At 43.4% G+C, this 17,338-nt stretch overlaps 2 protein-coding genes across 2 annotated transcripts; both read right to left on the bottom strand.

Moving 5' to 3' along the window:
• Positions 1-5,203: 5,203 nt before the first annotated feature.
• Positions 5,204-9,161, bottom strand: LOC124694676. Its single transcript, XM_047227634.1, has 5 exons — positions 9,009-9,161; positions 8,752-8,860; positions 8,406-8,624; positions 7,709-8,234; positions 5,204-7,580 (listed from the first exon to the last, which is right to left on the bottom strand). Exons 1-5 carry the CDS (start codon positions 9,159-9,161, stop codon positions 5,453-5,455), a joined length of 3,135 nt encoding a protein of 1,044 aa, XP_047083590.1. The 3' UTR covers positions 5,204-5,452.
• Positions 9,162-16,375: 7,214 nt separating this feature from the next.
• On the bottom strand, positions 16,376-16,954 carry LOC124704581 (zinc finger protein 4-like). The gene has a single exon (XM_047236855.1). The coding sequence runs from the start codon at positions 16,952-16,954 to the stop codon at positions 16,376-16,378; it is 579 nt and encodes a 192-aa protein (XP_047092811.1).
• Between the last annotated feature and the right edge of the window lie 384 nt (positions 16,955-17,338).

Here is a 17,338-nt window from a genome sequence, read left to right on the forward strand (position 1 = left end):
GTACGGTTCGGGACATGATTATTACTACTATATACAGAGTTTGGCGTATTCCCTGAGTAGTAACGTCGTTTGAGCAACAAAGTAAACCATTAAAAGCCAGCCCACTCAAGACTTCACTGTAGTACGAGGAAACTGGCTAACAAGCAGAGAATATGGTTGTTTGCTAGTTTGTGACAATAGCTTGGAGGCTTCTTTCTTTTGCCTTGCAGTTGCATTGGCTTGGCTCTATCACATTGAACGTGTAGACTCTTTGTGTTGTTTGTGTTTGTTTTATCATATTATGTATGTATTTGAGATTTGGTTGTTTTGGCAAGAGTTTCAGTTTGGGACCAATTCCATGTTTATCACTTCAAAGTTACTATTGGATTGTAGACCAATGATCACAAATAAATTGCTGAAATATTTTCTAACAAAGTGAAGAGAAAGGAAATGTTCTACCTTTTCTCACTTCTCTCCTAACACCTCATATTTTCGTTTTCTTCCTTCCCGTCTCAATTTCTCTCCTTCCGTATGCTTACTTTCTCCCCCTATTGGAGGATCCCACCTTCACTGTTGCTCCCCTGTTGGAGACTCGCGCACTTCCCCCTCCCCCCTCTCGTCTCGCTACAGTTCTTTGAGAGTCTCCCGCCGGAGACCGGGCCAATCCTCCAGCCTCCCCGCCGGCGTAGTCGGTCGGAGATGGCCTAGGAGAGGCCTTTGGAGTTAGGTTAGTGTATAGTACTAGCAGATCTAGGTTGTTTAGGCTTTATGCTGGTGTTTGGCGCTATGCCGGGAGGCGGCTTCCAGATCTTTCGACCGAGATCTTTAGCTTCCCTGCAGTCCTCTTCTTCAGCGTGGTACTCCGATGGTTGGAGTCAGCAACAGTGAAGAGCTGGGTGGCGGGTTCCTCCGCAAATAAAGGACCTTTATCTCATGCTGAGCTCAAGATTTTCTTGTTGGTGCTTCTCCTTTCCCGGCCGACCGTGGTGGCGAGGGGGGAGATGGAGGTGCGGCTGTACATGGAGCCACGGTTCGACGAATGCGGGGATTTCATGTTGCGCCTGAGAGCTTCCACGCTCTCGTTTCTGGAGTTCATCAGTAGAGGACTGATGCTGGTGGCAACCTCTGTCCTGCCTTTGCAACTTATGGTCGGATGGCAACCCTCCTCGACCTCGCTTCGATGGTCGTTCTTCCTCCAGGCTTTAAGCAGTTTCGGAGGATCTTCAGCTCCTGCTGCTGGGCAATATCCAGTGGTGCTGGCCCAAGTGGTGCGTCCCCGGTGCCGATTATGGTGGCGGAGCTCAGCTTGATGCGGCGGAGAAGGAACTCGAGGACCTGATTGCTTTTTCAATTTTCTTCTCGAGGGCCTTACTGTAATTCCTAGGGTCTTGTCTGTATATCCTAGTTTCTTTCTGCACTCCTTTGTAATTTGTACTCCCACCGCTTATAAATGAAGCAGCGGAACCGTACCCGTTCAAAAAAAAAGAAAAAAAAAAGAGATCCAGTGGCATAACTACAAGGCGATTTGGCCTGTCTCACGGTGAGCAAAGTTGGAGCGGTGCATGCAGCCAACGTTGTGGAATTGTGGTGTTGTCATGACAAAACATCCTTTGCCAATGTCATTTGGAAGTCAAGGGTTCCATCAAACAAACAAAGGAAAGCCAGGTTGGCTTTCACTGCTCAGTCTCCACCTATAGCTGAATTATTATGGATAGTGCATACAACCTAAGAGATGAACTGGTGCCTAATTAGCTCTGAATTGTCACCACAAGCAAACCTTGGGCCAGCAAAAAGAACAGTTAAATAACACGAACTGATGGTAATGCTTCATAGTTGCAGTTTTACAGTTCGACCCAAAGTATCCAGGCCAAACAAGAGAGTAACTCATCCACCCCAACTGCTGATCCACGGGCTGTGGCGATCATTTCAGGTACTATCCTTGACTAAATATGCACTAATACTTTTTATCAAGAAAACACAAAAAGCCTTTGCGTTTTATTTCATTGAATAGTTTGAATAAGCACTAATACTGTCAGGGTAACGAACATACATCAGCGTTGTAACAATCCTTCCTAAGGAGTTCGTCAATACAATATGGCGACATGGTCGCCAAACCACAACAACCATTCCTATAAGCCAAATGAACCAATTCATGGGTTACGTCATTACAATGACACACAAGTCTTCCGTCAGAAAAAATAAAATGAGTTCGAAAGAAACATTTGTACCTAACAATAGTCCTCATGATCACAATCACAGACGTAATTTTTTTCATATAGATTACTCACCTATAAGATCATCTTACCACAATGAGAGAAATAAAAAGGCGTATCAACTCACCTTAAGACGCAGGAGTATACACCTGTCTGAGAACTCCTTTTCCCAGTGACACTGCTTACGTCGTTTCAATTCAATGCCACTACTTATAAAAGAATTCTTTTAGAGATTAAGCATATATATTACACAGACAAGAAAAATAACAAGCTCATTTTATCTCAACAGTTGCAGCTTATTAACAGCTCCATGTATAAGAAACCATACGCAAAAATTGAGCAGGGAAGGAAGTTGATGTTAATACCGTCAGTGGCCATAGAGTTAAATACTCTAAGGTCCAGAAGGTCCAATGAGGTTAGTTTTTTTCTTTTGCAATCAATACAAAACTTACCTTTGGTACTATCTCAGAAGTAAAAGAAATATGGTATATCAATCGAAGTGTTCCTTCTTTTGCGAGAAATAAAATGATAGTATGCGTTTATGCACTGCAGAGAAGTGAGGCTCAAGCATATGCTTTGCTTTTCACAGCTAGCTGAAATCTACCAAAAACACCATTTCTTAACCTTTCTGCAGAAGGCAGGTAGATCAGTAATAATTGTAAACCAGAAGAAAACAAATAACATGCTCATTTCTGCTACATTGCTAGCAAGACAAAATAACAGATTTATGTGCGAAAGCAATATGAAAAGCCTAAACAGTAAACATGCCCTGTCAGAGAGTACAACTATTTTAGGCTTTTAGCTTTCAACAAACATATGATCTAAGAAAGTAGCTCCCGTGCAGCTGCGCCGATTTGGTTGATACCATCCACTGCTTGCTGATCTATGTAGTTTTTCTTCTAGAAATGCACGGAAGAACTTACTAGAGGGCAACAACATTTGATTTTCAAAGCTCTCCACGGAAGGCCTTTTGCAAACATTACAGCAGTTAATGATGGAACAAATTCACAGCTTATTAGGTATCCAGGAACAACTCATATGGTTCAACACAGGTGGAAAACTAAGCAAAATAAACAGGTTATCTTGTATTTGCTGCAAATGTTTAAGCGGAGAGGCATCAAACTAGTATCATGAAGCCAAAAATAATATACTTCTTACTTACAAGTCCCAGGTTTGATATAGGATTTGTTGTGAAGGACAAAAAACAGCACTGTAAACAACCAACACCACAGATCCTATCAACAAACGTTTGGAACTAATATTCAAGCAGACGTAGTTAAAGTTTCTATTGTAAATGAGAAACCAAATGTCAAACTGAGCATCGAAGGTAGTTAATATCACCATAGAGGTAAGTACTCCAGGGTCCAAAAGCTCAAATGGGGCCACCGTTAGTTTGTTTTGCAATCAATACAAAGCTTAGAGTCTGTACCATCTCATAAGTCAAAAATATTGACTATGTTCCTGGCAAAGATACATTAATCAAAGTGTTCCTTCTCTTGCAAACAAGAAAACCATAGGATGTATTTATTTAATCCTGAGTGCTGAGATTCATTCATAGCTTTTGCTTTCCAAGCTAGTTGAAATCTACCAAAACACACACACACACTAAAGTTTACCTATCTGCAGAAGCCAGGTAGATTGCTAGTAATGTAAAGCAAAGAAACATACAAATAGTTTATTTCTACTACACTAACTAAATACTCGCGCGCTGCTATAGAAGCTAAACGGCTCGTGCAATGCTATAGAAATATCTTTTAATTGCATGAGTCATTCAAGCTGGTGTGTCATCGTAGTTCCTAACTTTGTGCAAATCAGAAAATAACACATAATATACTTCAACTGAATCAGCTAATCAAAAGATCGTGATACATCCGTCTACTACAAAGAATGATGATCCATAGATAATTATGGGAGCTAACTAGTTGGCAACTTAAGAGGTAATCTAAGAGGGTGAACGGACTGCCGTCATTTCAGCAAGGCAAAAGAACAGATTTATATGTGAAAGCAAATTCAGCACATGCCCCCAGCACAAGGAATGAGTCAGGTGCGATAGAAATTGTTATGAGTATCAAGAGCTTATAAAGTAGACATGCCCTGTCGAAGAATACTACTAATTCTAGCAAAAATAAAATCTAAGAAAGTAGCTCCTATATGCTGCGGCATGGATTTCGAGTCAACGAGTCGTTCTTGGGCAGCGACTCAGAGACTAGTCGTGACTAGTGAAGACTCATGTCTAATACTAATATGTAAGTATGTAATACGGAGTATAATATAAGGCTAGGGGGACAACTGGACAAGGGAGTGGGGGAAAACCTGGGCAATTCCATACAATGGCCAAAGCCTTCCTCTAGGTTTTTGGGTTTACGGGGGAAACTGGGAGCTCGATGTAGGTTTTCATGGGAAGGGGAGATAATATTGGAAAAAAATATGACAGGTGGGATCTTTTTTCAGTCGCACGACTCATAGACTAAAACCTTGACTAGTATACTAGTCAAATGAGTAATCGAGACAACAAGTCGATCTTTCAATTGCTGACTCGTAGACTAGTCACTCGACTCGAAATCCATGTGCTGCGGTGATAACCGGTTTTGTTGGTACTCCCTCCGTCCCAAAAAGGATGTTGCAGATTTGTTTAAATTTGGATGTATCTATACAATTAATCGTGTCTAGATACATTCAAATTTAGACAAATGTGCGGCATCCTTTTCGGGACAGCGGGGGTACCTTCCATTGCTTTCTGATTATGGAGTTTCTGTTCTAGAAATGCAGAGAAGAACCTAAAAATAGAGGGGCACAGAATTGATTTTCAAATCTTTTCATGGAAGTTCAAGCATTACAGAAGTTAATGATTGAACAACTTCACGGCTTACCAAACAAACATTCAGGAATATAACTCAGATGGCAGTGTAAGTGAGAAACTAAGCAAAACAAGCCGGTTATCTTCAACTACCTTCTTGTTTACAAATCCCGGAGTTGATATATCACTCGCTGTGAAGAACAAACATCACCACTGTCAACAAACACTGCAGATCTTATCAACCAGCATTTGGAAATGTACAGCGATGTTCAAGAAAAGCACAGTAGAAGCTTCTAAACTAAAGATTGTAACATTTTTTCTTCAATAAAGAAGCAACAACCCCGCTATAAGTTGTCAGAACTCGGAACAATTGGGCCAAGGAGCTTCCAAAAATAATGAAGCCATCTACAATAGCAAGCACGAGCTTTACCCCTATCCTAACTCTGCAATACTGAATAAGCTTTTACCTCTGAGGTTTGCACCTCTTCTTATGCCGGATGAAGTCAGAAACATAGTTATATATCTTGCTACACCCAGGTGACCTGCATCTATAGGGCTTTTCCCCTGTATGAACCTGGAAATGATCAGCCAGAGAACATGTCCACTTGAAAGCCATACTGCAATCCTCCCACGGGCACTTGTAAGGTGTATCTTCGTTGTGACTGCTCTGGTGGCGTCTCAGATACTTGTGGCATCTGAAATGTTTGCCACATGACTTGACCGTGCAAAAGTTCTTCTTGTGGACAGAAAGTTCGGCTTTTTTCTTGAATGTCATGCGGCAGTAATCAATGTCACATTCATATCGTCCTTTCCTCCTTTTACACCTGCTTGAAGCTGAATTGTCTGCAGGGTCTCTCTTTATGTCAGCAAGTTTAATTTCTACAGATCCAGCAGTTGACATCGCACTCTCGCAAGGAGCAGTTCTGTCCAACGTTGCCTTTTCCTCACATTGATCACAAATGTCACCATCACCCATTTCAATCTGATCTGTCTTCATCTCTGCCATATCCAGCTTTCTTTTACCGCTGCGCCTAGCATAACATATGATATCAGTCCTCCCTGATTTACCAACGCTTCTAGCTACTATACCTGATACACATGAAATACTGGGTGTGTCATCGTGTGGTGTTACTTCATCAGCAGTTGGACTCTTGTCAGGACCAGTGCTCATGGAACTTACGGAAACAACCTCGTCTGCTGCATCGTCTCTAGAGGGCTGCACTTTGTCGCGAACAGACACTCCTACATTTTCAACCTGCACAGTGGCACAATCCAAATCACAGTCAAGAGGCTGTGTCTTATTTAAAGCAGTGTCGGCATCTTCACTGCAAACATAAGCCTCGCCAGTAACTTCTGGTTCTGCAGCAGCTTCCTTAGCAATAGAAACCCCCTCCGCAATTTCCAGTTCAGTACATTCATTTACAAGAGAAGGTCCACCTGTAGCTTCTGGTTCCACAAAAACTTCAGTGTCGAGGTTAGCAGCTCCTGCGATTCCTGTCTCAGTGACAACTTGGCTCACAAGAGAAACTCTTTCTGCAAGTCTTGGATGAGTTGTGCCTTCAATAGTAGGGGAACCTAATCGTACACAGTCCATTTGAGTAGCAGATTCATTCACAAGAGAAGCTTCCATTTTAGTTTCTGGTACTGCAGCGCCTGCATTGTCAAGGGGAGCTCCAGTTGTAACTTCCAATGCAGTGACTACATCTGCTGGCTCAGTTGCAGCTTCAGTCACAAGTGATACTCCCTCTGAAACTTCCCGCTCAGTGGTAGTTTTATTAGCAAGAGAGTCTCTTTCTGAGTGTCCTGGATCAGCTGCAGCTTCAATAACATGGGAATCTAACCGTATAACATCCATTTCAGCAGATGATTCATTGACAAGACAGGCTTCCATTTTAATATCTGGCTCCGGAATGCCTTGGTTGTCGATGGGAGATCCAGTTGTAACTCCTGACGCGGTGACTACATCTGGTGACTCAGTTGCAGTTTCCGTCACAAGTATAACTCCTGCTGTAAGTACTCGATCAGTAGCATTTTCATTGGCAAGAGGATCTAGTTCTGGAAGTCCTGGATGAGTTGCAGCTTCAGTAACAAGGGAACCTAACAGTGTAAAATCCATTTCAGCAGCAGATTCACTGACAGAAGAAGCCCCCATATCTGTGTCTGCAACGCCTTCGCCATGGAGAGGAGTTCCAGTTGTAACTTTCAACACAGTGACTACATCTGCTGGCTCAGCTGCAGCTTCACTCGCAGGTGAAACTCCTTCCGAAACTTCTCGCTCAGTAGCAGCTTCATTGGGAAGAGAAACTCTTTCTGGAAGTCCTGGATCAGTTGCTGCTTCAATAACGAAGGAACCTGGACGTGTAACACCCATTTCAGCAGCAGATTCATTGACAGAAGAAGCTTCCATTTTATCCATTTCAGCAGCAGATTCATTGACAGAAGAAGCTTCCATTTTATCCATTTCAGCAGCAGCTTCATTGACAGAAGAAGAGGCTTCCATTTTATCAATTTCAGCAGCAGATTCATCAACAGGAGAGGCTCCTGTTTTACAATCTGGTTCTGCAATGCCTTCGGTGTCGAGGGGACTCCAGCTGTAACTCCCAATGCAGTGACTACAGTGGCTGCCTCAGTTGTAGCTTCACTCGGAAGAGAAACTCCCCCTGAAATTTCTCGATCGGCAAGAGAAGCTCCCCCTATAATCTGTGGTTCAGCGACCGACCCACTCTCAAGAGAAACTCCCTCGTAAACTTCTCGCTCGGCAACAGCTTCATCAGCAAAAGCAGCTCCCCTTATAACTTCCTCCGAAACTTCTCGTTGAGCAACAGCTTTACCAGCAAGAGAAGCTCCCATTATAAATTCCGGCACGGCGATCGACCCACTCGCAAGAGAAACTCCCTCCGGAACTTCTCGTTCAGCAGCAGCCTCACCAGCAGAAGGAACTCCCATTGCAACTTCTGGCCCAGCGATCGATCCACTCACAAGAGAAACTTCCCCGGTAGCCTCCGGATCGGCGACAGAGACATTAACAAGAGGAGTTGTCCCTCCAGCTTCCTGCTCACCAGTAGCTACATCAGCAACAAAAGCTCCTCGCTTGACCGCCGGCTCAGTAACAAGTTCACTGGCAAGAGTAGTCTCCTCCATATATTCTGGCTCCGCAGCAGCTCTCCCAGTAACTTCCAATGCCGCGGCATCTCCACTCGCAGACTGCTCATAATCCATCTCGCATCGTTGAGCTTGAATCGATTCTGAAACATCAAAAGAAGAAATATTTTGCACATTTTAGAGCAACCTTTTTTTAGAGCAACTATATTTTGCACATTAGCAAGGCATATATGTGCATTTTTTTCTGCGAGAACAAAAGCAAGTTAGGCATTGCACTACTGGAGCGATCCTTCAAGTGGCTGGGTAGCACGCACCTTTCGGCGCATAAGGCTGTGGAGGCAGGCCGGCGTGGTCGGCGCTCTTGAGCTCGCCTTGCGGCTCCGGACCGGCAATGTGGCCCTTGTGCTTAATCCCCTCAGGAGCAGTCTGCGATTCAGGGCTCGCGGCAGCTCCCCCTGTAGCTTCCAGCCCCGCGGCATCTTCCCTGGCAGAGTGCTCATGGTCTATCTCGCATCGTTGAGCTGGAGTCCATTCTGAAACATCAAAAGGAATAATATTTTGCACATTAACGAGTCATGCATTTGTTTTTGAGAGAACAGAAGCAAGCTACATATTGAACTAGTGAAGTGATCCCTCCCTAGGGTGGGCACACACACACACCTTGTGGGGCAGGCGGCGGCTGAGCTAGGTCGTCGCTGTCGCTCTCGGCTTCCGGCTCCGGACTAGCAATGCGTGTGTGGCCCTTGTGCTTAATCCCGTCGGGAGCAACCTGCGATTCCGCCCGGAAACAAGAAGGTGCAATATATAAGAACCCGTTCCAGCTGAGGCAAAAAATCGCAACTTTCCTCAAGAGGCCAGAGCGACGGGGCGGAGTAATGCGGGTGAGAGGTGTAGGAGGGGACAGACAGGGGGGGTACCTGCGGGTCGGAGCCGCGCGTGAGGTCGCAGAAGGCGCAGTCGTCGGCGGCGGCGTGGAGCCAGGGCGCCGCCGCGGCCGCGCCGGGCGGCGGCGGGGGCGAGGCGGCGGCCGAGGACGCGAGGAGGCGCGCGGCGTAGCGGCGGATGCGCATGGCGGCCGCGGCGGGGGCGCGGGCGGGGTGATGTGGACGGCGGGGCGGACGGTGGATGTGTGGGGAATTTTGGTGTGTGTGTGGGGGGAGCAGCAGCTCGTGGGAAGAAAGAAGCGAATTTTCTGGTGGCGTGGTGCGGTGGCTCCCTCTCGCGTCCGAGCTCCTGCTCGCTGCGTCTGCCTTTGTTGGCGGCGTCAGCTAGGGTTGCTGCCGTGCCGTCACTTGACGACCTGCGGCTTCCGTCCCCCGCGCGTGGGGGCGAGCAGAGGGAACGAGGAGCTCCTTGTTGTCTTGGGAAGCCGGTCCGTTCTCCCCTCCAACCATCCGCCCTTGAAACTCGGAGCGGCCAGCCTATGCTTATAGCCAGAGTGTACGTATTCTCGTAGTTAATTTGGAAATAACATATACTGATAGTGAGTTATAAAAATGTAGTATTTTATTAATGTATGGCGCACTTTCGCTCTCACAAAGTGCCTAGGAGTCCACTCTACTTCTCTCTCCTCCTCTCGCTCCTCCAACTAAGAAATAATATACTATTTTAATCCTTATAGTTAACTGAGTAGGATTTATTGTACTTGCTCTCATGCAATGCAATCCATGCATAAAAAAGCTGATGTGTCACTAATTAAGCAATGACGAGAGATATTGTACGGATAGAACTATTGTTTAAAATATAAACTTTCCACGCTGAAAAAATTGTTGAATTAATACATAGTTGATGTTTATCATGCTATAACAAAGTGAAGCTTGTAATAATGATCTGGAAGGGAACCAAATAAAATCCACCTAGAAATGGCACCCGTAGGGTATGGGTATGGGTGGAGCCATCCATACAAACAAGTGGTACCGATGAGTAGAGCGGCAATTACACGTATACAATCAAGGGCAACCCACTTGTTGATGTCTCTCGTACATTCTAGAACTTTGTTAGTTACTTACAATTCTTACACCCAAATTCGAAATTCATATATTTCAAAAATATTTCTTACATGATACTCATAACGCACAGACATTCTAAAACACTACCAATACATCTACATTTTAAACAAGAATGTATATGAAAAAATCTAAGCTCGATATAATTTACAACATGAAATCTAGGGATGGCACCCGCATGGGTATAGGTATGGATGGAGCCATCGATATGTCTCAAACGTATCTATAATTTTTTATGTTCCATGCTAGTTTTATGACAATACTCACATGTTTTATATACACTTTATATCGTTTTGATGCATTTTCCGGCACTAACCTATTAACAAGATGCCGAAGCGCCGGTTCCGTTTTACTGCTGTTTTTGGTTTCGAAATCCTACACGGAAATATTCTCGGAATTGGACGAAACAAAACCCACGGTCTTATTTTTCACGGAGCCTTCCATAACACCGAAGAGGAGACGAAGAGGGACCACGAGGCGGCCACGCGGCCGCGCCCCTATGTGGTGGGCCCCTCGGGCGTCCCCCGACTACTGCCTTCGCCTATATAATCCTTCCAGTCGCGAAAACCCTAGTACCGAGAGCCACGATACGAGAAAAGTTGCGAGCCGCCGCCGCCGTCAGCCCCATCTCGGGGGTTCGAAGATCGCCTCCGGCACCCTGCCGGAGAGGGAATCATCACGGAGGGCTCTACATCACCATGCCCGCCTCCGGACTGATGCGTGAGTAGTTCATCCTTGGACTATGGGTCCATAGCAGTAGCTACATGGTTGTCTTCTCCTATTGTGCCATCATGTTTAGATCTTGTGAGCTGCCTATCATGATCAATATCATCTATTTGTAATGCTACATGTTGTGTTTGTTGGGATCCGATGAATATGAAATACTATGTCAAATTGATTATCGATCTATCATATATGTGTTGTTTATGATCTTGCATGCTCTCCGTTGCTAGTAGAGGCTCTAGCCAAGTTGATACTTGTAACTCCAAGAGGGAGTATTTATGCTCGATAGTGGGTTCATGTCTCCATTGAATCTGAGGGAGTGACAGCAACCCCTAAGGTTGTGGATGTGCTATTGCCACTAGGGATAAAACATCAATGCTTTGTCTAAAGATATTTGTATTGTTTACATTACGCACAGTACTTAATGCAATTGTCTGTTGTTTGCAACTTAATACTTGGAAGGGGTGCGGATGCTAACCCGAAGGTGCACTTTTTAGGCATAGATGCATGCTGGATAGCGGTCTATGTTCTTTGTCGTAATGCCCTAAGTAAATCTCATAGTAGTCATCATGATATGTATGTGCATTGGTATGCCCTCTCTATTGTCAATTGCCCAACTGTAATTTGTTCACCCAACATGTTATTTATCTTATTGGAGAGACACCACTAGTGAACTGTGGACTCCGGTCCATTCTTTTACATCTGAAATACAACCTACTGCAATCATTGTTCTCTGTTGTTCTTTGCAAGCAAACATCATTCTCCATACCATACGTTTAATCCTTTGTTTACAGCAAGCCGGTGAGATTGACAACCTCACTGTTAAGTTGGGGCAAAGTATTTTGATTGTGTTGTGCAGGTTCCACGTTGGCACCGGAATCATTGGTGTTGCGCCGCACTACACTCCTTCACCAACAACCTTCACGTGGCCTTCATCTCCTACTGGTTCGATAACCTTGGTTTCTTACTAAGGGAAAACTTGCTGCTGTACGCATCACATCTTCCTCTTGGGGTTCCCAACGGACGTGTGCTTCACGCGTCATCACCATCACATACCCGTACTCATCGGGCTCTATCTTACCCATCATTCATATCCATACAGGTACAATTTTTTTCACACCCATCGTCAGGGTAAATGGGTACCCGCGGGTAAATATACCCGCGCTTACGACACATCAAATTGACAAAAAATATTCGTAAATAAGAACACGGGAACATAATTTATGAAAATAGCATTATAAACATCAATACATATTATGAACAAGAGCATATTATAAACAACGTATTTGGATGTGATCACGTAAAGATGATAGAGGTGAAGCGATCGTAAATCGGGGTCTAATACTCACTAACCTACCAGCGAATTTGAAGACGCGGGAAACATGAGGTTCGGCCTAGTTTGTCAAGTTTTGGATGGGTACATGGGTATGGGTTCTACAATCCTATATCCGTACCCGCTCTACTCAATGGATATAATATTTTCCTATTTACATATCTATGGGTAAGTTTTTTGTCTCATACTCATACTCCTAATGGATTTTTACTCGGCGGTTACGCGGGTCATTGGTACTCATTGGCATCCCTAAATCCACATGTATCAAGTTGTGTTCGAAAGATTATTTTCTTCTCCTTTCTTACGAGTTTCGCTAACAATTTATTGGACCGTTGGTCAAGAGAAATTTAATTGTCGTCCAACCTGGGGGTGGTGGTGGTGGTGGTGGGGTGTGTGGGGGGGGGGGGGGATTAATTTCTTATGAAGCCATAGTATTTGTTTCCACACTCATAATATTGCCAACTGTACGAATTTTATTTATCATTGTCGCGTTGCATTTGACCCATCGCTGACCCCTCCACAACTTAGATCCCATGTCAAACAAGTTATCTAGTTGTAGCTTAACTCTGCAAATTTGACAAAGGTTGATTGCCATCGTGAAATGCAGTTCTTGAAATCCATACTTGAGAGGATTGATCCAACATGAAGAGCTCAGGGGCATGGATACCACTAAACGTTATTAACATGAAAGGCGAGATGTATGCAAGGAGAACCAACAAACAAGTGGCACTGATGAGCAGGAGCGGCAACTACATATATACAATACAATCAAGGGCAACCCACTTGTTGATGTCTCGTACATTCTAGGATTTTCTTAGTTACTTACAATTCTTACACCCAAATTTGAAAATCATATATTCCAAAAATATTTCTTACATGATACTCATAACGCACAGACATTCTAAAACACTACCAATACATCTACATTTTAAAGAGCAATGTATATGAAAAAACCTAAACTTGATATAATTTACAACATGAAATAATTTTAGGAGGCGTATTATTTTTTTTACTTTCCTTAGGTTTTGGATAAATTCAATGTAATGAAAGAATTCTTCACATTTCAAACTAAATTTAAAATGCTAACACAATATTCGTGAGAAAATACATATTTCAATTCTTGCACGAAACAATATTGTAACTCTACAACAACTTGTATATCATAATATTTGTGGCCCAGTTGCATGGTTAATAAGGTTTTACAGTTTAAACGGTTGGTAGGAAATAATGAATTATATATCAATAAAAGTAAAAAAGATTAATACAAATGTTTTACTCCAATATTAGAACTCGCTTAGACTACACCATCCCAAGCGGGCCCGCTTGGGATGACAACGCGTACTCTTGCATCGTGGGGTACGGCCCAAATTACATCTAGGGTTAGCCATGGGAGTGATATGATGACGTTACGAGGATAAAACAAGCCGGAGGTAAGGTCGATTTGGTGACCAACGATGTCATGTGCATCCGAGATGGCCGAAATCGGGCGATCGATCCAATGGCATTGGATGTGGATCAAGAGCGATAATGAAATAACTGAGATTGCCCATGGAAGATACATGCCAACTACGTCATAATTTTTTTTTTGCAGATTTAACTATATGACTTGGATGAATTGTATCAAAAGCATTTAGACAACATATTTTTTCCTCTCTAATAAAAAACATCATATTTTCCTCCACAATTCAAAAGCTTTACTCTAAGTACTATTTTCTAGCTTAAATGACGGACGAAGGATTTTTAAAAATATATGTTTCTAACAATTAAACATAATTGTTCTATTTTTATGTCTTATTTGTATGTACAAAATGGAATCATGTGTTAGTTATATGTTGATTTGCATTGGTAAGCACCAAATTAGTGGGAAGTTGCAAAACTTATAGCCATAATGCAAAAAATACAACTTTAGATTATTTCAAGAAGCAATCATATTATATCGTCATTTTCTAGGAATTATCCTTATCAAATTACATTGCTATTTTTTTTTGATCTCGAGGGTTTACAAAATTTTCTCTTTGGGGCATTGAGTAACACTTACTCCCTCCATCCCAGTTTAACGAGTTGCGCACGTAGTTTAAGAAATTGCTTTGACCATTATTTTGGTCAATAAAATATAAAATATATGACATAAAAAATATATCATTCGAAGCTTTTTTTTTGCATCTGAATGTAATGATATAGATTTTGTAGACATAAAATTTATATTTTGTTGACCAAATCAATGGTCAAAGTTTGTCTTAAACTACGTGTGTGTCTGTTAAACCAAGACAAGGGGAGTATGTAATTTAAGGAAATTTGTTTTCCCCATTTATTAGTATTTCTATCATAATTTGTGCAATATGTATTATTATTATCACACACGTAAATTATATGTGTTGACCTTACATGCCTTGGGAGGGAGGTTGTCTCATAGGCACACATTTACCTTAAAGCATTGCTGAGATATAATTAACTTTATGAAATTTTACCCAAATATGATCTCATACAACTCCAGCATGTTATTTTTTTATTACTATAAACATTCAGAAGTGCAAATATGTCAGTATAAACATGCTGTCACACCGCGCGAGTCTTGCTAGTATATATTTTGGAAGGAGGTGCAGATGTTTGAGATAAAGATAAGCAACCAGTGCAAAAATCAAGTCCATCAAGAACAGAGAAAACACACTCATACTTGATTTCCGCTAGCCACGAGACTATGTGAAACAGGGTAAAATTTAGGTGCAATATGTGTGCATGAAGGACAGACTATCTGACATCCTGACCAAGTATATTGCCATGAAAAAATATTTCGAGATGAGAGAAATGATTGAAATTCGTGGAATCGAAATAAACACAACAAGCTTAAGGAGATATGGTTGTATCTCAGAACTTTACGTAGGAGTGAGAGACATAGTTAATTGGTCAGTTTGGACATGTGGTGCATGAGCAAGACACCGACCAGTTGAGTTTGTTTCAGAGTCTAGGTTCAAGTTATTTTTTGTTGCCAAAAGTTTCTCTTGGTGGGCTGGGAGCAATGCAATTGGTGTCATCAGCATATTAAATTATATGAAAGTGTTTCAGTCCGTTGTGGGATGGGCAAATGGAACTATAGAATTTGCATCAGATCAAATAAATTGTGCTGTTAACGTAGAAAAGTGGTGACGACGGATCACCTTGACGCACACCTCACCTGTAGTGGCTTGGGGAGGACCCTGAAATATACATATTCCGTATTGCCATATTGGAATTAAATACAAAATTCATTTACAAGGGAGAAACTACACATTGAATACAACTACATATTCCTCACATCACATGCATATGTGTGCAAATCGTGTATTCCCAATATCTATATAAAGAGGCTCCATAAATTAAACTGTCAGCTATTTACCTCCTATATGTTTCAAATGATCCCGCAAATGGTGAAATTATCGTGTAAGATGAAAACTACGTTTATTTAATCAAGTTCCGTGCATGGAGCTAGGATAGCTTCCTGCCTTTGTCTTCATTGGATCAGATATTATCCTTCAAGGTTATAATCATTAGAAAGCTTTTATATGTGGTTGTTTGATTGTAGGATTGGTCCATGCGATTCTTCAGAAACAATTGATTTGCAGTATTATTAAGCTAGGATTTTTTGACACAAACTTTTTGAAAATATTGCTAATCCTTTTCCTATTAATATGTAATCATACTCCATTAGTATTCAAACAGGCAACAATGCAGCCCTAATTAACCTCTTCATATTCATATGTTCTTTACTTATTCGAATCAACTCGAAAGAGCTAAGTATGTACATATCCAAGATATGCATGAAGTATCTGCTATCGCTGCTACGGCGAAATGTACATATAAACATTCATGAACAAGCACCAGAAGATGATAATTGCAATATATAGTGATGCTAAACAGCAGAGAGCAGAAATACAAATAGTACTAGCTAGCACCCTCAACAAAGAGTGTCTGCAATAGAATGAACATCAAAATATTTGTGCTAAATTGCTGACGAACACTATCAAACAGAGGTCTATCCGTAACTGTGTACCACACAAGCAGAAAGTCGTTTAAAAAGGCATGCAGTGTATATAGTATAAGCAAAATATAAGAAGCAATGGAATACCCAAGATTCAAAACACAAATTAAGCACCAGTGTGCATGCATGTATACATCCATAAATCATGTGTATACATGCATGAGAGATCAAGTTGCACCACCGTACGTACGCGCGAGTGATCACTGATCAGTGCCTGGGACGAGGCCCGAGCCTGAGCTCCAGGTCCAGCAGCTGCATCCTCTCCGCCGGCTCGCCGTCCTGCCGCCGCTCTGGCATCCCTTCCGGCGCGCGCCACCCGCTCCCGTGGAACCCAAGGCCCAGCTGCAAGTCACGATCATGGTCGTCTTTGGAACCGAACAGGCTCAGCTCCCTCGGGCTAGGGGTACCAGGGCTCAGGGCCAGATCCGCGTCCACTCCGGCCGCAGCGCCGGCGCCGCTCGTGTAGTACAACATGGCGAAGCTGCCGCTGCTCGTTGGCGATGCTGCCAGCTGCGGTGGCGGATAGGACGCCGAGTGCCCATACCACTTGGTGGCTGGCGCGTCCAGGCGGCGGGCGGGGGCCGGCTTGACGCGGTCCCGGTCGCGGCGGTGGATGTTCATGTGCCCGCCCAGCGCCTGCGCCGTGGTGAACCCGCGCTTGCAGAACACGCACTCGTAGTACGGCCGGGTCGCGGCCGGCGGCGCAATCACTGCTGCCTCGGCCGCCGCTGGCTCGGGCGATCTCACTGTCTCGTCGCTCTGGGCCGCCGTGCTGTCCTTCTCCATGTCGCTAGCTACGATCTACCTCGATGACCCGCCGGTATCTAGCTCTGCGTACGATGCTGAATTCGAAGGGTTTGACGTTGGGGTGGTCAGGATTCAGGAGATGGGGAAGAATGTGTGTGTGCAACAACGAGGTAGTATATTCAGAGCTTGGGGGGACAGGGACAGAGACTGAGATTGGCAGCCAGCATTTCTATTGATATTATCTCTGCGATTTCTGAATAAAAGATTGTGCACGGCCGGCCGGCCCTGGTGCCTAGCAGCTGCCCTCGCTATCTATCCATGACTCTGCCCTAGCTAGTTGTGTACTCCGTATATGGTGTGCAGTATGAATGGATGGAGCTGCTTCACACCCAAGTATCCTCTTGTGAAAAATATTATACTTCG

The sequence above is a fragment of the Lolium rigidum genome, chromosome 3, assembly GCF_022539505.1.
Source record: "Lolium rigidum isolate FL_2022 chromosome 3, APGP_CSIRO_Lrig_0.1, whole genome shotgun sequence".
NCBI classification, from domain to species: Eukaryota; Viridiplantae; Streptophyta; class Magnoliopsida; order Poales; family Poaceae; genus Lolium; species Lolium rigidum.

Coding starts and splice junctions, on each gene's coding strand:
- LOC124694676 (XM_047227634.1), bottom strand. CDS start 9,161: ATGCGCATCCGCCGCTACGCCGCGCGCCTCCTCGCGTCCTCGGCCGCC. Junction 8,625..8,751: donor GCCGCCGCCTGCCCCACAAG/GTGTGTGTGTGT, acceptor TTGATGTTTCAG/AATGGACTCCAGCTCAACGA. Junction 7,581..7,708: donor GGAGTTTCTCTTGAGAGTGG/GTCGGTCGCTGA, acceptor TGGGAGTTACAG/CTGGAGTCCCCTCGACACCG.
- LOC124704581 (XM_047236855.1), bottom strand. CDS start 16,954: ATGGAGAAGGACAGCACGGCGGCCCAGAGCGACGAGACAGTGAGATCG.